This window comes from Stomoxys calcitrans, chromosome 4 (assembly GCF_963082655.1).
Source record: "Stomoxys calcitrans chromosome 4, idStoCalc2.1, whole genome shotgun sequence".
NCBI lineage: Eukaryota > Metazoa > Arthropoda > Insecta > Diptera > Muscidae > Stomoxys > Stomoxys calcitrans.
This window is the reverse complement of record NC_081555.1, coordinates 163214666-163237161: the sequence shown is the minus strand read 5'-3', so window position 1 is coordinate 163237161 and position 22496 is coordinate 163214666. Positions and strand designations below refer to the sequence as shown.

General features: G+C 35.3%; 1 protein-coding gene across 2 annotated transcripts in view; it reads left to right on the top strand.

Annotated features, from left to right (window-relative positions):
* Positions 1 to 19842, top strand: part of LOC106087261 (transmembrane protein 41 homolog) — a 35699-nt gene extending 15857 nt beyond the window's left edge. For both annotated transcript variants that reach the window (XM_059366453.1, XM_013252250.2), the window contains exons 3-4: positions 3450 to 3578; positions 16715 to 19842. In XM_059366453.1, the coding sequence (XP_059222436.1) occupies positions 3450 to 3578; positions 16715 to 17222 (637 nt within the window). In that variant the 3' untranslated portion in view covers positions 17223 to 19842. The remainder of the gene's footprint in view (positions 1 to 3449; positions 3579 to 16714) is intronic.
* The last annotated feature ends 2654 nt before the right edge of the window (positions 19843 to 22496 follow it).

The window sequence follows — 22496 nt, the reverse complement described above, 5'->3', positions numbered from 1 at the left end:
TTGAGAATTTTTTTACGGAAGTCGTGTAAACAGAACGAGGTACCAAAATGGAAATGACAATGATCCGGCTTAGGGAATAATAGGGCAAGTTATTGGCTCTTGCTATAAGTTGCGAGCTGATCTATTCAAGTCCGGATACGGCGCACATTTCTTAAATCCTTCTTCTCCCGAACTCGGGGGTGTTTATAAGATCTGGCACATGTGATATATATAATAATATTATAATTGGATTGGATCTGGAAGAAATTGGAAGTACACGTGTGTGCCCCATTTAGTCATTACACACCATTTTCGTTTGACGCCCTGATTTTTTTCCACCTATCATAATCGAGACTTTCATAAATAAAGTGCCAAAGTTTTATAATGTACGTTATTCGTGAGTGTAATTATAGTGACATTGGACAAGGTTTAAGTGTATTTCCTTTTACGTTCGTTTTCATTTGCAAAAGTAATTTCAATATCTTTCGGTTGGTGTACTTAATTCAAAACAATTGTTAAACTCTTGTTTTTTTATCTATTTAATTTTATGAAATTAATCACGCCATATATTTATGTATTCAACTCTGTGTAGGTTTAAACATGTATATTGGGGTGGGGCGAAATAGATTGAGGCAATGCAGAAATGTTTTTACATTTTCTTCAAATTACAAATTAAATTCTATGGATTTGTTTTCTATGAAAATTAAATTAATAATAAAATTGACGCAACAAGAGTACATTTTTATGTGCTGCATGGATACTTGTCTAATTTGGCGAAGTCGTTCTTGGAACAACAACATGAATATTGTCACGTTTTTATTTTCTGATTGTATTTCATAGTAACATATGCTATCACACACAGGGTAAATTCTTGCTAGTGGACATCACTGTTCATAAGTTGTATGCAAAAGATCTCATGATTAATGATATCGATAACACTGACATAAAAAAGTCATTCTCACAAAGTATATGAACTTTTCGCAAATACTGGACAACTTGGAACAGCACTTCCATCATGTAAAAGATGTATATTTTAACGAACAGGTGTATTACAATCTATATTTCTGAGGGAAGGAAAGCCTTTCAGAGTAGACAATTTTCATTAAAAGTTTAAGAAAAATAATTATATCCTCTTTTTAAGCCACCTTAATACATCCACTTACTCTTTTATTTATGTATCGTATGTGCGCTTTTTTTTTAGGGTTGAAAAAACAGCGGCATTGTGTATTATATACAATTGTATGTATATAATTTTTGTCAATAGCCCCCACTCTAGTGACACAATTTACAATAGGAACACAAAAACGAAAAGTAAGACATAATCGTATGACATGTGCGCAAATGTGAGTGATAGATATATAGAGAAGCTGCGGTTTCAGCTAACATTCATTACACATATGCTGTTTACATTTTCATAGGAGCAAAGCTTTTGCATTATGGCATGGGCGTTATCCCAGTTATAGGTTGAAAACAAAACAAGATGATTTCTACTGTGTCCATCTACTACCAACTCAATATTGGTGAAAAATTAAGACAACTTTTAATTTACACTTATGGGACCATAGTGGCGCAGTGACTAGCATGTACGACAAACGATGTTATAACATTGAAGACCTGGGTTCAAATTCAGCGAGAACACCGATTTTTTTTTTTTTTGCTTTTGGTATAACTTATTATTTGCTGGCATCATTTGTGAGGTGAGGTAAGGTCTGGTGTGTATTACGGGGTGAAATAATAAGAAAAAAATATGATCAAACTAAAGCTTTGATCATATTTTGCACCACCTAATGGATGTATTTGTACATAATAATACTGAATTTTGATAATTATGTTCTTTATCGCCAAAAAAGTTTGGCAGATTTACCAAACGAATGTATCAGTTTTTGTCACCATGTGTTTGCTATCGAAAGGATCGCTAGAGCTGCGTACCAGGTTTCAGTTGAGAATTTAAGCTGTAGTTACCTACCACGCAAAGCACTTATGCGCGCTGAAGCAACCAGATGCGCCCACATGCGTTCTTTTAGTTGAGCTACATAACATGCGCCTTAAAACGAATTTCTAAAAATCATCTTATTTATATCATTTCCAAAGATAATTTCAATGGAAATTGTTAATAACGTGATTTAACATTAAAATTATAAAAGAATTTCTCTCACACAACCAGTGTTGCCACTCAAGAAAATTATTTCCTACCAAATTGAATAAAAACACTACCAATCTGTTTAAAACCTACCAAATGTTCTACTAGCCAAAAATGCTTTATATGTTTTTATACCCATCACCGAAGAGTTTGCCTTTTTGCCATTCCATGCGCAACGTGTTAAAGTACTCATTTTCAATGTTACAAAGTACTAGATCGTCGTTATATAGACGATCTAGGCATGTCCGTCCGTCTGTTTGTTGAAATCTCTCAACAGCCTAAAGTTCAAAGATGGCCTACATCTTTATATAGCATCTATAATACCCATCTCCCGATAACAAATCTCGATTTTATAATGTCGTATTTTTGCTCCGATTTCAATAAACAACCGTGCCGAGTTTGGTTAAAGCGATCTTCCGATTTAAGTGTTGAGCTAAGAAATGTGAAAAATTGCATCGAAATGTGAAAATCGCCGTTGCAGTGAGTTGCTTGGACCCCTCAACATCTGAGTATGGACCAGATCTACCATATTTGTATCCAGCTGCAACATAGCCCTGTGTTCCAATTGAATGCATTCAACACAAAAGCCGTATTTCTTACCCAAAGTTTACGAAAATTGAAAGAGATCCCTTACCAATTGCAGTCAATATCAGGATTCTTGTAACAGTACATAACCCGTCGAAATCCACGGTTTTATTCTGCACCCTTTACGAATATACAGAAACCACATTTGGAGTGAATACACTATGAGTTATCCCCGTCAATTTTTTCAGTAATAAAATTTATATTTATATGTTGCAAAAACCTACCAAAATTTGATCGGCAACACTGAACACAACACAAACCAACATTCTTTTTTTTTTGATATGCACGCATAAGTGCTGCGTGAAGTATGTAACTCCAGCCTTATGATCTTCTTTCGTTTATATAAATTATGTTTAATGATTAAATTTAATTATTGTATTACGTCGTATTTGTTTAAATTATTTTGCGCCGTTAATCCACATAACGACTTTGAAAAAACATGACAATAATATCTTGACCTTTGTCCCGTTAAATTGAGAGAATTAATTCAACTCTCGTAATTTTTTTTTTCTCTCATTAAACATACGACATTTTAGGGGGGAAGGGGTTTACACTACAAGATCGTTCTCTCTCTATCTCTCTCCCTCTGTATTTTAATTAACTAGTCATCTATTGCCTATAATCAATTCGAATACGACATGCACTTGTTTTTCTATTAGCCTAATTGCTTTAAACGACACATGTACACATACATTCGCATGTTTGACTTGTTTATTTACAATCTCTCTTGTTTATCTCATTACAGATCTGAAAAACAACATATGAAAATACCCCGCGACATACAAGATGCCAAAATGCTAGCCAAAGTATTGGATCGTTACAAGGACATGTACTACTTCGAAGTAATGTTTGGTGTGGTCGTCGCCTATGTATTGTATCCTTTTTTAAACAAAACAGAAAAACAAAATATCATCTTTTTTTGGTTAATTTTTATTATAAGTTAAATAGTTTACATTATAAAGACCAAGCACACAAAATTTCTATACAAAATTTCCAAGGCTTCTGCGGGAAGAGTATTTTGCGAAACCTTGTGTCACTGTTCCTGGAACAGATTGCTCATTGCAACGCTAGGTCTTTGTTGTCACGCTGGACACAGTGCGAGATGGACTTCTGCAGTGGAGAAAAAGCCTCTATTTGCAAGAAGACTTATGATTTTACATAAACCCCTCCCTCCAGGCACTTAGCTGTGTTTTTATTCTGGACTACTGTAGAGGCCTGAAGTGGTTGACCGGGCGAAGCTTTAGCCTATTAGAGCTCCTCTTTGATCCCGTGTTGGTTTCCCCTTCCCTTATTTTTATACCCTCTACCATAGGATGGGGGTATACTAATTTCGTCATTCTGTTTGTAGCTCCTCGAAATAAGGTATATATATTCTTGATCGTCATGACATTTTAAGTCGATCTAGCCATGTCCGTCCGTCTGTCCGCCGAAAGCACGCTTACTTTCGAAGGAGTAAAGCTCGCAGCTTGAAATTTTGCACAACCTTTCTTATTAGTGTAGGTCGGTTGGGATTGTAAATGGGCTATTCCGTTCCATGTTTTGATATAGCTGTCATATAAACAGATCTTGAATCTTGACTTCTTGAGCTACTAGAGGGCTCATTTTTTATCCGATTTGGCTGAAATTTCACATTTTTGTTTTGTTATGACTTCTAACAAATGTGCCAAATATGGTTCAAATCGATATATAACCTGATATAGCTGCCATATAAACCGATCTGGGATGTTTTTTAGCCTCCAGAGAGCGTAATTATTATCCTATTTGGCTGAAATTTTGTACAACGGCTTCTGTCATGACCTTTAACATACGTGTGAAATATGATCCGAATCGGTCTATTGCCTCATACAGCTCCTATATAAACCGATCTCCATATTTCACTTCGAACACGACAAATGCGATCTATGGTGGAGGGTATATAAGATTCGACCCGGATGAACTTTGCACGATTTTACTTGTTTTGTTCTACCGATGGGGGATCTCTATATGTATTCTATGCCTTCTATTTTCTCAAGATCTCAGAGTAGAGAAGGTGCTTAACATTGAGCTAAAACACGAATGGGAAAGCTTTTATTGATAGGAATTTACGTGAGCATATTTGCATGCATTTTTGAAATTTCCCACAAATTTATATTTTTAAAGAAAATTTAGAGGAACCATAGTTTCTATAGAATAATTTGACGAAATTGGTTTAAAAAATTGTATTGACTGTTTTTTGATTTTTATAAAAAAATCTCAAGCATGTTTTTTTGAGATTTCGTAATTTTTTTTTTTTAAAGATTTGGGGAATTTTTTTTTATACAAGATTTCAACAATTTTTGGTCTTCGATGAAATTTATTTTGTAATCTATAAAAAATTTTTGTAAAAATTTTTGTTTATGGAAAATTTCGAAAAATTGTTAAATTGAAAACAAATTGAATAGAAAAATGTTTGCCCTTTTTTGTTTTTATAAAATTATTGTTAAAATTTTTCTTAAAATTTCTTTTTCTTAAATTCAGCTAATTTGAGCCAATGTTATTTTTTTGTTCCAAACGGAAATAAGTCTAATCACGCCATATCTGTACGCCAAAAATTCACCAACAAAAATAGATTTCATATCGTGTTTCCTAAAACAAATACCTACATATGCCACAAATGAGAAAACACACCTTTGGCCAAGCCACAACCTTGATTGCCTGCCTTACATGTTTGGCCACATGGTAAGATAAGATTATGGTTTCGTTCGAGCACATCTCAAATCGTAAAACAAAACAAATTATAAATATATGGCTCAGTAGTTATTGCATGGATAGGGGTAGTTACGTTCCTGGATGGGTGCCTCGGATTTGATTGTTTATTAGCTCTATTAATTGTTGCCTTTATGACTATGGCTAAACTTCTGTGTCGATAACCTTAAAAGTCTTCTATTGTTTCCGTTTAAAAGGAATGAGTGATAAGCGTTTTCTTTCCCTGAGGCCCCGCTTCCGTATAGAATGTAAAGAAAGAACGTGTTTTTATTTCATAACTTTTAGTTTACCTCCTTCACTTTCGTTTTGATTCCGTTTAAAGTTTTGAATATTGAATTAACCTTGAACTCGTTTATGGTTTGTTGTGTTCGGGGTGTGCGTTTTGGCATTGACTGCTAGATGGATGGTCGGTTGGGAGTGTGGAATTTGGTTTTTGTTGCCTCTTAGTAATTTGATTTTAGCTTTCAAAGCACGTTGACGTCAATTGACCGACTGCACGTAATGTCTAGGTGAATGCATACATACATGTACACACGTATGTATTGTATTTACCTAAATGAGTTGATAACTCAAATTACAGCGTTGTGTGCCGTCACAATATACCCACGCACCCCGTAAACATTGTCGTTGTTAACGCAGAGTTTAAATTTGCAAAAATGGTTTAATTAGTATGGTTTAATGATAAAAAACTGTTTCTTATATCTTACAGTACTATTGTAGCGCAAGTTATTATAACGTTGTATCACCCAGTGGAACGAGATAGTCTGCAAATGCAAATTTTAACAATCCATTAAGGAACAGTGGCAAAATTCTCACATATCAATGAGTGTTATCAATTCAACTTTAAGCTCAATGAATTTTTTTCGACTTGATAAAAATACCGACTAGGTATATCTAAGTAGATAAGTGCATACGTATATCGATAGAAGAAAACCTGCTTTTATCATTTCTTTTAACTGCTAAGCGGAGTGGTATACTTTCTTTAAGATGTTTTATTTACCCATTAAGCGGATTTTCGCGCTTAGTTTTTATGGACAAACATGCTTACTAAACGGCTTGGTTTATCCCCGCTTATTATCGCCGTTTATTAAAACATATGGTGTCCAGTATTGCCGATTTTGGTAGGTTCCTACAAAAATTGCTAGGTTTTTATTCGCTTAGTGGGTTGGTAGGCTGACCACAATTTTTGGTAGGTTTTTCCAACATATAAATACCAAGTTAATTTCTGAAAATATCGCCGGGGATGACTCAAAATAAATTCACTACTTCTCGTTTCTGTGCATTCTTTAAGTGTGCAGAAATAAGTCAAGGAAAGCAAGGGGCCAAGGGGGTTACAAGAAGTCCTATTGCTTCAAATTACAGGAAAAAGGGCGTAAGTTCTGATATTGACCGTAACCGGTGCGAGTGTTAAGGGATCTCTTCAAAACTTCCTAAATTCTGGATAGAAAGTGCGGCTTTTGTGCGTTCAATACCTTCAATCTCAAAACAGGGCTATGTGTTAGCTGCATACAGATATGGTCAAATCAGGTCTATACTCACATGTTCAGGCGTACATAGAACTCACTAAAACGGCGAAAAAGCGCATTTCTGGAATCAAACACTTAAATCAGTAGATCGCATCATCCAAACTCGACACGGTAGCTCATTGAAATCGTAGGAAAAATACGCCTTAATGAGCTCAAGATTTCTTATCGCATGACCGGTGTAAAGGTGCTATATTAAGGTAAAGGCCATCTTTGAACTTAAAGCTGTAGAGTGATTTCAACAAACTGACAGACGGACATGTCCAAATCCTATCTGAATAATGACAATCTAGAACGCAATCCCATGGCATCCGGTTGTATGCACCGGATTGACCCGATGAATTCCTTCATCGGCAAGGGCTGCCGCCTCAGTGTACCACACACTGCAACTTCAACAAAAACAACAACAACAACAGAACTTTGTAGTGTTGAAAATGTGTTATAAATGGACAACTCTTCGGTGCTGGGTATAAAAAACATATAACCCATTTTTGGTAGATTTTGGTCGGGTTTTGTAGGAATTTTCTTAAATTTTGGTAGGAAATAATTTTCTTAAGTGGCAACACTGCTCAAGATCTTACCGCAGAAGATTGCCCTTTTCAAACTAAAACGCAATAGGCTGTATAGTGACTTCACAGACGGACGGACGGACATGGCTGATCGTCTATGAATATACCGAATATCTAGATACTTTGTAGGTTTGAAAATGTCTAATGATTATTCTTCGGTTTTGGTTATATAAAAACATATATCGAATTTTTGGCGTGTAGGACAAAGGTAGATTTTGGTCGGGTTTGGTAGGATTTTTATTTAATTTTGGTAAGAAATTATTTTCTTAAGTGACAACACCGATGGTGTCATCATTCAATCGAAAAGAGGCAGAACGTAACATATTTATTCAATGGTTAAACGTTCTGAAATGCAAAAATTACTAAGGATTTTAATAAAATCACATTTATGAACTCCGAGAAACATTTATTTAAATTTAAAATAACTTTTTTTTATGTCGATATTTGATTATTTCGGATGTGTGTTAGTGTTGCCAACGTTTAAATACAAAGCATTTAGCGGAAGAGCGTTTTATTTATATGGATAAGTTAAACACTCTTCCCACCAAAAGCTAACGAATCCGCTAGATTGGCAAATAAAACAACCCCTGTTATTTCATGCAAGAAGTTGCCTATGTGTTGTAGTATTAACTTCTAATACCCACCTTAATAAGGGAAATCAGCAAATTTTTTCACTTTAAAATCTATTAGCTAAAAAAAAGTAATCATTAATAATTTTGCTAACAGCGAATATAGAGGAAAAACAAGTTGTAGTCCGATTCGGACCATAAATGAATTGAATGCTAAACATTGAAGAAGTCATTGTGTAATATTGATAAGAATTGCACCTTGTAGGGTGCAAAATCGGAAGATCGGTTTATATGGGAGCTGTATCAAGCTATAGATCGTTTCAGACCATATTTTACATGTGTGTTGAAGGTTATGGGAGAAGCCGTTGTACAAAATCTCAACTAAATCGGATAATAACTGCGCCCTCTAGAGGCTCAAGAAGTCAAGAACCCAGATCGGTTTATATGGCAGCTATATCAGGTAATGTAGCGATTTGCGCCATACTAAACACACCATGTTAAATTTCAGCCAAATCGGATGACAATTGCGTCCTCTAGCGGCTCAAGAAACCAAAATCCAAGATTGGTTTATATGGCAGCTATACCAGGTTATTAACCGATTTAAACCGTACTTAGCGCAGTGGTTGGAAGTGACACCAAAACACCACGTGCAAACTTACAGCCAAATTGGATAAGAATTGCGCCCTCTAAAAGCTGAAGAAGTCAAGACACAAGATCGGTTTATATGGATGTTATATCGGACGAGAATTGCGCCCTTTACAGGTTCAAAAAGTCAAGATCCATGATCGGTTTATATGGCAGCTATATCAAAACATGGACCGATTTGGTCCATTTACAATCCCCTCCGACCTACACTAATAAAAAGTATTTGTGCAATATTTCAAGCCCCTAGCTTTACTTCTTCGAAAGTTAGCGTGCTTTCGACAGATGGACAGACGGACATGGCCAGATCGACTTAAAATGTCATGACCATCAAAAATATATATATACTTTATGGAGTCTTAGAATGACGAAATTAAATAGTATACCCCCATCCTATGGTGGAGGGTATAAAAAATAATTAGGGGAACAAAGAAACAGTAGAAAAACACAAGAAAAGTAACAAAAACAACGTTAAACGTGTTTCGTGAAAATAATTTAAAAGCAAAAAGTGTCCACAATCGATTGAGCTAAATCATTATCATTCTGTATTCGCAGTACTTTTAAAATTCTATCTTAAGCTGCCATAAGACGATAGGACACGTCATATGAGCTGTCACTTTTTGTATGTACGTTGAAGACGAATAGAGGGCGCTCTAATCGGCGTGTATTTTCATATTTATTGTCCTTTTTTATTTACATGTATCTACATGCATGTTCGATGAAATAAAAGCTCGATTTAATCTAAAAAGTTGCATATTGATTCCAAAATCCATTTGTCATATTAAATTTTTTGCGAATCACACGATGTGTAAAACTTTCATATTTGCTGTTTTTTAAATTACATATGACGTATCTTATCATCTAATGGCAGCTTTATCTTAATTTTCTTTGCTTATTTCCAACCTGTGCACATAGCGCATTTTAAAAATACCGCAAGACACATCTGCCAATAGAACATCCGTGGTTTTCTTGTTGAAGAACTACCAAAGTGAGCTCTCTGTTTTAATATATCAGAACATAAACATAGCCTTCGTGAATTATCCAGTATCTATTGCCATACGTCATTTATATCGCCACACGTTCAAAATATTTTTATTTGCTTTTCCATTTATCCATTATCTTCTACGCTTAAAAAATCATTAATGTTTTTATAACTGTTGCCATTCGAACAAATATTTTAGTAGAATTTAAATATTTCATATTGCTTATATTATTTAATACTTGTTTTCACACGCTCCTTACCTCTCGTTCAACCAATTAATTATCTGGTATCTATGCGGCATTTTCCCCGCACATTCCGAAAGTAATATTTTTTCGTCTGACAAAATTTACTCACATAATCATCCGATAATTCGCTGCAGTTTTTTTTTTTTTTTAATTTTCTTCGAACGTGTTTCTTTTGTATTGGACATTCTCTGAAATGAAATGATTCATTTCATATTCTCTTATTCTAAACAACCAATAATGAGTTTTTAAAATGGATTTACCAAACTCAAAATTATTTCTTTGTGTTGTGTTATGCGGGGGGAATTACATTTAACTCGGTAAATACCCTAACTGTATGCACGTATGTCTTTGTATATATGCCTTTGACATTTAATCTCTTTATACTGTTTTTATACGCTCCACCATAGGATGGGGGTATACTAATTCCGTTATTCTGTTTGTAACACCTCGAAAATGCGTCTAAGACCCCATAAAGAATCGTCGTTATATTTTAAGTCGAACTACCCACGCTGTCCACGCTAACTTTTGAGTAAAGCTAGCCAATTTCTGAAATTTTGCAGAAATACTTCTTATATATGTAGGTCGGTTGGGATTGTAAATTTGCCATATCGGTCCATGTTTTGATATAGCTGCCATATAAACCGATCTTGGGTCTTGACTTCTTGAGCTTTTCGAATGCACAATTCTTATCCGATTTGGCTGTAATTTTGCACGTGGTATTTTGGTATCACTTCCAACATTTGTGTGAAGTATGGTTCAAATCGGTCCATAACCATAAACCGATCTTGGATCTTGACTTCTTGAGCCGCTAGAGGGCGCAATACTCATCCGATTTGGCTAAAACTTTGCACGTATTGTTTTGATATAAATTCCAACAACTAAGTATGACTCAAATCGGCTCATAACCTGATAAAGCTGCCATATAAACCGATCTTGGGTCTTGACTTCTTAAGCTTTTAGAAGGCGCAATTTTCATCCGATTTGGCTGTTATTTACATAAGATGTTTTGATATGACATCCAAATACTGTGATGAGTATGGCGCAAATCGATACATAACCTGATATAGCTGCCATATAAACCGATCTGGGACCTTGATTTCTTGAGTCTCTAGAGGGCGAAATTCTCATTCGATTTGGCTAAAATTTTGCATGAGGTGTTTTGATATGACTTCCAAAAACTGTAATGAGTATGGCGCAAATCGGTATATAACCTGATATAGCTGCCATATAAACCGATCTGTGATATAGACTTCTTGAGTCTGTAGAGCGCGCAATTTTCATCCGATTTAGCACAAATTTTGTACAAGGCCTAATTCTTATCCGAATGGAGTGAATGACTTCTACAATGTTCGGCATTCAATTCATTTATGGTCCGAATCGGACTATAACTTGATAAAGCTCGAATAGCGTAACAGTCGTTATTCATAATTCTTTGTTTGCCTAAAAAAGAGATACTGCGCAAAGAACTCGACAAATGCTATCCATGGTGGAGGGTATATAAGATTCGGCCCTGCCGAAATTAGCACGCCCTTTCTTGTTTGAAATGACAAATTATCAACAAAGAAAATTGCAAAATGGCATCATCTTTTCTCATGATAAGAACAGCAACCTTCAGAATTTGGCATTATATCGTTTCTTAATCTTTGGGATCAGTATAATAGATAATGGTTTATGCCTCTATACGCCCGCACTTGACATTCTAATCAATTTGTCATAATATTATATATCAATGTCGTTGCATGTACAGATATACTAAGGCCATTGTTGTGGTAACAATACTGCCGTACATGATCGTTCATCTTATCTCCTGGAATATATATACATGAAGTCTCTCACGCCCTCAAAGACATGAACAAGCACAGTAAATTTGGTGGTATATTTAAAAATATTGTAGTGTATTGCGTGCATCCCGATAGCAGAATAACTGTTCGAGTTGCCATCCATTCCTTCTCACTACCTGTCGATGTAGGTTATCCTGGCACAGAGATTAGCATGTTCACTTACGATGCTAAACGCTTGGCTTCATATCCCGGCGACAACCCATTAAAAACAGGGAAGAGCCATTTTAGCACTTAAGATCTTCTGACGTATGAAACTGAACGCTCAGTCTGGTGAGAAGATCATAACGCTGGCAACATTTATGAGTACACGTAGGTATTAACTTCAATTGTCACAGTAAAACTCCATAAAAAATGGTGGAAAAATCTGTGAAACATTTAATATTTGCAGTACATTGAGTGGAAATTTGACATGGACAAAACGTTTTTTAATTTGGGCCAACATGATAAAAAGGATTTTTCGTTGCAGTTTCGTTCAATGTTTTTTTTTTTTAACAGATGATGGGGGAGTTGCCTATACGTCTTTTTATAGCAAAAAAACACTTTTTTTGAGAATTTCTACAATAAGGGAAACAATGTTTTGAAAAACTTGCCACAGGGATCGATCAAGGCGGATTTAATAAGGTGGTCTCACGCGAGCAGCTGGCCAAGTTTGACAGTATTAAGTTTTTAGATTTTTGTTTGTATTCTCTTTGTTTTTACCTACATATTACATGTTACATGTATACACACACGAACACAAATTTGTTTGCGTGTGTTGGCAGAGCAACGATCAGCTTGATGGCAAGATGGCGGATTGCACCATATGATTTGTGGTTGTTGTACAAGGTCTCATTTGTTTTGTTTCGCCATGGGGAACGATCTTAATTCCTACCTCATTGCAGATCTTTGTAAAGGTATAATACTTTGAGAATCGCCATTAAGGCTCCACTTATCATTTAACGCAAAATTGAATAAGATGACACTCATTGTTTGGATTAGTCTGTCCGCTGTTTCTTATTGGATTAAATAACATACCTCAAAAAATGTATGTTACATTCTAAAAATACAATTACTATTCCAGTCCGAAGCAACTTTCTAGGGATCTTAATCTCTAATTTCCCTTCCAAACGCATTAACGATCGTCTTTTTACTTTGTTTTTCTTTGACAAAAATTGATCACACTTTTTTATTTAATTTGTTTGCCCTTAGGAAAATATTTTAACGTTTATTACGATTCCTGTTTTAATTTATAAAATTCATTGAACTGTTAATGAACCACATTCTGAAGTGCCTTCGCTTTATACACTTTGTTTGAATAACTTGTTGTTTTGCATTTTAATTGATAACAACAAAAAGGTATTGTCTCTTTATAATTGGACATTCATTGAATTCATATAGACGTGGAGGGTTAAACAAAAAACACGTGGGACATTTGCACTAAATAAAAGTGAGAACATAAAGAGAGCAACAGGGCATTGAGCATTGTATTAGACAAATGTAGAGAGAAAAAAATAAACAAAGAAATTAAGCAAAGCTCTAATTCCTATTAACAAGTGATTTTAAGCAAGCCATAAGAAACATAAGCTGTCAAATAACACATACATATGCAGGTCTTAAGTCCCACAAGTCGACTCCTTCATTCTCTCTACGCTTTAGCCAAGTTGTCGTAAGACTGAGATAAGTCTATCCAGGGTTCAAAAAAAGTAAATAAAATCGAAATATAGGTTACTATGTAACTGTAAGCTACCAAATAACAGGACAAATTTGACCTGCATTTCAAACGATCATTGGCTACAAGTTTTAAGGAAATGGGTTACAAGTTTTAAGGATACTTTTTCCCAAAGAGAAAGGTGCTAAAACTACCCCTTCCCAAAAAATAGTAAAAAAACATCCTTTACCAAAGAAAAAGGAATAAATATACCCTTTCCCAAAGGAAACAGCACTACAACTACTCTATTCCTAAGAAAAAGTGCTAAACCTATCCTTTCCAAAAGGAAATATTACAAAAACTACCCTTTCCCAGAGGAAAAGTGCTTTATCTGCCCTCTTCAAAAGGAACCAGCACTGCAACTACCGTATCCCTAAGAAAAAGTACTAAACCTGCCCTTTCCAAAAGGAAAAAGTACTAAAACTACCCTCTCCCAAAGGATAAAGCGCTAAATCTGCCATTTTCCAAAGGAGAACTTACTAAAACTCGCCTTTGTAAAGGAAAAAGTTCTAAAACTTCCCTTTTCCAAACGAAAAAAAATAAAGCTACCCTCTCCCAAAGAAAAAAACAGTTAAATTACCCTTTCACAAAGGAAAGGGTACTGAAACTACACTTTCACAAAGGAGAGGGTACTAAAACTAGGCTTTCAAAAAGGAAGGGATACTAAAACTATCCTTTCACAAAGAAAGGGTACTAAAACTACTCTTTCACAAAGAAAAAGGTTATAAAACTAATCTTTCACAATGGATAGAGTACTAAAACTACCCTTTCACTAAGGAAAGTGTACTAAAACTACCCTTTCACTAAGGAAAGTGTACTAAAATTACCCTTTCACAAGGAATGGATAATAAAACTAACCTTTCACAAGTAAGGGTATCCCTCCACGGGATAACTATGAGCACCACACAGGCTGGAACTTTGTGTTCCGACCTGTATGGTGTTCATTGTCGCGTCCACAGGGTGAGGATAGTGTAATGCTACATACGGAGCAACTGCAATTGCAGTTTCAGTGAGACGCCAGGCGGCACCGGCACATGCACAAATATTGATTGTCTATGCTGCTCGATATGATTAGGTGCTTTATTGGCGCCCTTAAATAATCAATGACCATCATGTTTCCGCAGTGATCGGTCCTTTGGACTGGAACGAGCTTGCTCACTTTTAGACGCTAGACGAGCATCACCACCTCCATATAAGGACATGTGTCTACAACAACAACTAATACTACCCTTTCACAAAGTAAAGGGTACTAAAACAATTTTTTTGCTAAAGAAAAGGGTACTAAAACAATATTTTCCCAAAGGACTGGGTACTAAAACTTCCTTTTCCCAAAAAAAAGGTATCTCAACTACTCTTTTCGGTAAAACTGTATTTTACGGGATGGGTTACAAAAAAATTTAATTTTTTTCCTCCCTACCCTAATTTTGGCCCCAGGAACACAAATCTGGGCCCGTGATCCAAAAACGGACTTCATATTCGTGTTTCTAGGTTAATTTTAGTGGGGCGCAAAAAATTAGATTCTTTTGCGAACTACCCCGTAAAATACTTCTTTTCCCTTTCCCAATAGAAAAAGAGTTTTAAAACTACCATTTGCGATTATGCCAAAGTACGGATGATTTACTCATTAAATATTAAATCAAGGAGAATTTAAAAAAGGCTGTCTCACCAAAGATTATAGGAATTTTACAAGATAAAAAATCTGCTTATCTTCGTAATATCGTAAAAGACGCACAGTTTAGTTTCATGCATGTTGGCATGTCGAATGCAGCATTTTTATCAATTCCTTCGTAAATAGAACATTATTTTGCATATTATTACGAAATTACCCCCAATTGTGTTGGAAAAGTTTTGTGAAATATACAAATAAAAATTTTCTTTATCTTTTGGCACCATTTATAGCAAGTTTAAAGGCCTATTTTCTATTTAATGGAAAAATTGCAAAATGTAAACATTATACCGCAAGTAAAAAATTGCAGTTTCACACATGTTTGAAACTAATTTCTGGATTTATTGGAAAAGAAGACCAAGCAGTTTGTACATATTGTAAAACTCCGCGAACAGCTGTAAAGAGCCGGCCAGCTTTGACGGTATTAAGATGTCAGATTTTTGTTTGCATTCTCTTTCTTGTTATCTTCTTTCTCGCATATTCTCTGCCCATGTACGCACACGTATACACACACGCACACAAATTTCTTTGTGTGTGTTGGCAAAACGTCGATCAGCTTGATGGCAAGATGGCGGATTGCACCATATGATTTATGGTTGTTGTACAAATGAGACCACCTTTAATTGTTTCGCCATGATATTAAATCAGGATTCACTTCACAAGGTTATGCCAAGCGATTTGCCGACATATTTTTTTTTTTTTTGAATTTTCGTCATAGATTGTCAAATTTTTTATTGTTTACTTTTTTCTTACTTGTTTGCAATGTTTGTTCACATTAAAATGCATGTTGAATTAATTAAATAAATATAATAATTGAATTTAAAAATGATGTGAAATAAAAATAAAAAAAATAATGTCTGGTTGTGCCTGCATTTTATAAATGATAAATTTTTTTGCTGACTTTCTTACCATTCACAATAGGCAGATTTTGACAATCTTAATTAAGTTCATGGGGCCTGTTCACTTTATGTTTTCGCAAGTGACTTAACCTTCTACTATCATATCATAACGGGACTACGAGCTCAGTTATGCAAAATCGTTGCGGCAACTGATAGCATGTGGGGAAGATGATGGGATGGTGGAGCATGTTATATGTCATTTCCCAGCTTTTGCGGCTAACAGACATCGGCACTTAGGTGAGGACACAATGCCAGACATGAACCTATTGGGGCGTGTCATGGAAAATAGTTAAGGATTTTGTAAATAGCACGGAATTCTTAGCTTAGATTTTCTTTTTCGAGGTTACTTTTTAGTAATTAGAGCCCACAACAAGCCGAATATTGACTTAGGTGTATGTCCATAGAGGCATGGCGGATTAATGTCCGCACCCTCTTTTCAGCCTAATCTAAGCTGCTATTAGCAAATCCTGATATTAAATTTTCTTTTGTCGTGCAAAAAACTTTGACCTGATCCAATCTGAAACATTTTAATTGTGGAAGTCCTCAATTTGTATTAGAAATTAAGGTAATGTTTTCCTTTATGCATCCCCACTTACCTCACTATCATTTTCAACACAAGGTTTCTCCTTAATTCCCCTTATCTACACTAACTTCTCTTTCCAGCCTGCAAACATTTGCCATTCCAGGATCTCTATTTTTATCCATATTGTTGGGATTTCTTTATCGTTTTCCCATAGCACTGTTCCTCATCTGTTTTTGCTCATCGGTGGGCGCCACCTTGTGCTATAGTCTCTCCAATCTGGTGGGTCGACGTCTGATCAAACACTTTTGGCCCAAGAAAATCAGTGAGTGGTCCAAACATGTGGACAAACATCGTGATAGCCTATTCAACTATATGCTGTTCTTGCGCATGACTCCCATCCTGCCCAATTGGTTTATCAATTTGGCCTCACCGGTCATTGGAGTGCCATTGTTTACCTTTGCTTTTGGAACATTTTGTGGAGTGGCGCCACCCTCGGTGTTGGCCATACAGGCGGGCAAGACCCTACAAAAAATGACCAGTTCCAGTGATGCCTTCTCATGGACGTCCATGGGGGTGTTAACAGTATGTGCATGCCTGTCCTTGGTGCCGGGTCTATTGAAAAATAAACTGAAAAAGAAAATAGCATAAAAAAATAACAGAAAGAAAAAGAATAAACTAAGGGATAGTGCATGAATGTGGAAAATAAAGTCAAAGGGATAAAGCTAAAGGAGTGCTAATAAGATAATGATAAATGTATTGTTTTTGTTTATTTTTACTTTATTTTTTGTTAGTTTTCTTTCTTTTTTGATAGTATTGCAATGAGTTACACAAATCTATTGATAATGAAAGCAACCAAAGGAAGGAGTGAGCATTGAATTGAAATTCCTTTCAATGTTTTTTTTTTTTATTTTAACTTATAAAGCTTAATTCCAAATGTAAACATATATATTATTACAATAATTTTTATTATTATTATCTACTTTTAAATATATACAAAATATTATTAGTGTTAGGTTTATGTAAATTTTTAGTAGCTAATTTCTTTTTTTTAAGTTTTAATTTATAATAAAGTTCAATGAAGTCTTGAGAGTAAGTAGGAAACAAATATGTCCTTTCTTTTGGGGACAGTATTCTGGTATGCAATTGATTTTTGCTCGGGCAAAGCCTATTTTCTTTAATTTAATTATTAAATTATTAACTATACAGTATTTTATTTTGAATAGATTTTCTTTTTACAGTTTTAAAAGCAAAATAAATGTTTTTCTTGAGAAAAATTTCATTGAAATATGTAACAGCTTTGCCCTTTATAAAATAACCAAAGATACTGTAGATGTCGCTAGCAGACATGTACATATCTTGTATAGCATATAAAGACAGATATCATCCTATTCAAATTTTTCGATAACTTCCGAAATGTGGATTCTGATGCAAAAATGTTCAATGGTACATTATTTAAAGTGCAATAAAAGCTCTTAACGACAGAAAAATGTTTGTAAGAATTTGTATAACGTCGTAGGTTGCAATAAAATTCTTGTAAGTACCTATCTAATCTGGCGATGCAATGTGTTACGTTATGTTTTTGCACCGAACATCCTTTAACCACTTCCGCACAGTGTCTTTCGAAACGAAATAGAAAACTGTGAAGCGGCCCTATCGATAGACAGAAGTCTAATATATCGATTATGGATTGCAACCAGACTTTAGTTGAGTTGCCAAAGGGCAAATTTGCTACCGAAATGTTCATTTCTGCATTGAATTGCATAGCTTTTTACAATTTTTTTTAGTATTTAGAGCGCACAACAAGTCGATTACTGGCTTAGGTGCATGTCCCTAGTGGCTTGGGCGGATTAACATCCGCTTCCTCTTTTCAACCTAACCTAACCTAGTAGCTGAAAGTTCAAAACACTGATATCGAATGAAACTGACAACAATTTTCAAGTTTTTTATGGTTTTATGTTTTGGCAACGCCACTATAGTTGGATTGCCATTCATAATCGACCCCTAAAATTCATTATCATATATTTATCTAAAGAGTGAAGAGCATCAACTTCGTCCTTTTGGATTAGTTCTAAACTCATTCTCACAGCAGTCAGGCGGACTTGGAATGGAGCTCTTATCAATAGAGTTTTCTTAGCCAAGCAAGGCGCGAGGACTATGTTTTCAAAAAGAAACCAGTCTAGCAAATGAGATTTAAACTCAATTATTTTGCAGAGCAATGACAATGTAGTTGCTCGACCATCTTTAACACCTCATGCGCACAAACGATGCGGAAGTCGCCTTTTCCCGCGATTTCATAGACCTTACATTAAAATGGCCCTATCAATAGCACGAGCTCGTGCTTCTTTGCCCTTTTTCCCGTGAGAAACATGACCATGAGGTTTTGACTGCAATTCCTAGCATCAGCTCACACACAGGTACGGATTCACTAATTTCGTAGTATGGCCACGCATCAGCGATCCATTCTCGACCTGCTCATCGGATGCTCTTTTTTTCTGGTACTCGTTGATTTAAAATTACATATTATTTTTATTTTGTTGTTTAAAAACTGTAGTTAGTTAATGAAAATTAAATAATTAAAGTTACAATAAATTGGAAAAATTGAAAATGAAATTGAAATGTGAAACGAACATTGAGTTGAATCATAAAATAAAATCAGACACACATGATTTTATTGGATATATTAGAAATTAAGCAAAGAAATATGCCAACAGCTGCATGCAGAAGAACTGAAACAAAATGATAGATATGTAATCCCGCCCTCAAAAAAAAAATCACGAACCAATTGATAAAATAAAAGACACAAAATTTAAAATCACCTACAGCTCCAGAAATTTTAAAAAATGTTGTGAAAAACCCCCATAATTGTTGCAATTAAAATTTTAAGCATAAACAAATACAAACAAACATTAATATGCATATATACTGGGTGTAAAATTAATCCATGTTTACTGATATTATTCACGATTTTTGATATACATACATACCTATTAAAGACCCACAAGCATACATGTTACAAACGAATGAAAAAGTATTTGTTAAAATCCTATTTACATAGAAGAAACTCCCCAAAGTATGTGGATACACATCTCACCAATATTTAGATGTGTAAAAAAAACTTTACTGTAAGAAAATGCCCTATTAAAAAAAAGGACAGAGATATCTCTCTGTTTCATTTTTTAAGAAACCAGTCAAAGAAATCGTGTTAAAAAGAAAATTAGTAATAAAAACATAAACTTCGTGTATTGTAGTTTTCAGAGAAAAACTGTAATCGTATGTGTTATTTCTGAAGTATGTATGTATGGTAAGTAAGAAATGTTCAAATGGATGTCCAGTGATGCCAACAAAAAGCGTAATAAAAATTGTGAAAAGCGTAAAAAGGAGTAAAAAGCACTAACTTAGCTTTTTGGACATTTTCGCAAATAGGTGTATAGTTTTAAGAAAAAAAAATATGTTGTATGCGTTAAGAGTGCAGTATTAAGTCAAGCTATGGGCCAAGCGGAGTTACAAAGAGTCTCATTGCTTCAAATTTTAAGAAAAAGGGCATAAGTGCTGATATTGAGTGTTAAGAGATTTTTTTCAAATTTCGTAAATTCTGGATAGGGAAAGAGGCTTTTGTGTGTTCAATGCCTTTAATCAGAAAACAGGGCTATGCGGCAGCTGCATACAACGTTGGTCGAATCTGGTATATACTCAAATGTTGAGGGGTACATGCATCTCGCTGTAATGGCGAAAATGGGAAGTAAAAACGCATTTCTGGGCTTAAATACTTAAATCGGTAGATCGCATTATTCAAACTCGGCACGGTTGTTCATTGAAATCGGGCCAAAAATACGACTTTAAGAACTCAAGATTTCTTATCGGATGTTCGGTAAAAGGCTACTATATCAAAATATAGGCCATCTTTGATCTTAAAGCTGTAGAGTGATTTCAAAAAACAGACCGACGGACATGTCTTGATCCTATATGAATAACAACGACCTAGTACTTTGTAGCGTTGAAAATGTATAATTTGATGTGTTCCAAATGGAATGGCAATATGATAAAATGAACAACTATCGGTGGTGTGTATAAAAATATATACCCCATTATTGGCTTGTGGAACATTTGGTAGGTTTTAGTCGGATCTATTGGGTTGCCCAAAAAGTAATTGCGGATTTTTTAAAAGAAAGTAAATGCATTTTTAATAAAACTTAGAAGGAACTTTCTTTTAAAAAATCCGCAATTCCTTTTTGGGCAACCCAATAGTAGACTTTATTTTAAATTTTGGTAGGAAATAATTATCTTAAGTGGCAACACTGGTGCGGATGCTTATCCGCCCCATGCCACTATGAACATAATGTACACCTTAGGCAGTAATCGGCTTGCAGTGCGTTTTTAATACTAAATAAAAAAATAACCTCGAAAAAGAAAATCTAAATCAAGAAATCCCGAAGATGGTTCAGGTCTGGTATTGTATCCCCACCTAAGTGCCGTTACCTGCTAGCCGCTAAAATCGAGCAATTACGGGCAGTGCTTCAACGTCTCATCATCTTCCAGTCAGTCCCCCGACTTCACTGTCAAACCGTCTGCTCTTTCATTCGCCCTTATTCCGCTATAGCCTCCATTATCAGATCTCAGTCCCTGTGTTCTCAATGTAAACACCCAGGCCCACTTTGTCCTCCAGCTTTGATCCATCTGTTTGGCAGTAATCTGGCCATGAAGGCAATAACAATAAATCCGCATCGTTTGGGTGCCGCGTTATAGCGGAGTAAAATTTTTTTTAGCGGTGGTTTTCCCCTAATCCCCCTATCCTAATGCAGGCGACATTTGTGAGTTACTATGCGTGCTTTTCCCCAAAGAGGAGTCGCCCTGTGGCTCGCCGTTCGGGCTTGGCAGGACCCTTTCGGCACTACTACATAGCTTATTCGGATTCGTAGCCCTTAGAAGTATTATAGGTTAATTATGGAGGTCACCCTGTTGCGTGCCATGCACCAATTTCTCCCTTTTTTGTATGTCATGCGACCCACAATTTATCCACCTGTTCATTGGCATATGGTTTATTCCGTCTCTAAGTACATTATAGTAACCGAAAAATAATTTGGTAACCAAATTAGAGGTCAAGGGTTTTCAGTGCCAAGTGTCTGGTGGTCGGCCCACCCCAAAACACACAATGGGAATATATTGGGTTGCCCAAAAAGTAATTGCGGATTTTTAAAAGAAAGTAAATGCATTTTTAATAAAACTTAGAATGAACTTTAATCAAATATACTTTTTTTACACTTTTTTTCTAAAGCAAGCTAAAAGTAACAGCTGATAACTGACAGAAGAAAGAATGCAATTACAGAGTCTCAAGCTGTGAAAAAATTTGTCAACGCCGACTATATGAAAAATCCGCAATTACTTTTTGGGCAACCCAATAGGACTCAAATGGAAGGTTTTTGAAATACGCCAAAACAGGACTAATTTTCCGACCATGGAAATACAGGGTTCAAAGGTTCAAGTTTACCGCTACAACAACCTAGTGAAAACTATTTAAACATGCCATCTTGATGGTTTTGTCTAGAGCTAACAGGAGTTTGGAACTTTTTTAAAATTTGTTTTTTGCTTGACACTCAAAAATTAATAAACTTCTTTCTTCTTGCTCTGATTGGTCGAAGAAAATTTGCCGAAATTTTTAAATGTCACAACTATCATTTTCAACAAGCAATTTTTAAATGTCACGGCGAACTGAATTTTCTTCGCCCTGTTTACAAATTTTGACATATCAATTTCCCAAAAAAGATGCTTTGTTGTAGCAATTCGCCGATGAGGCCACCTTATAAACACTAATCCGCCTGCCAAAACACTAATGCACATCAATTGCCAAAAGTTGCTATACGTTATACAAATTTTGATTTTAGTTGCGTTGCCAGACGACAACTCAACTGCACGTTAGTTGCTATC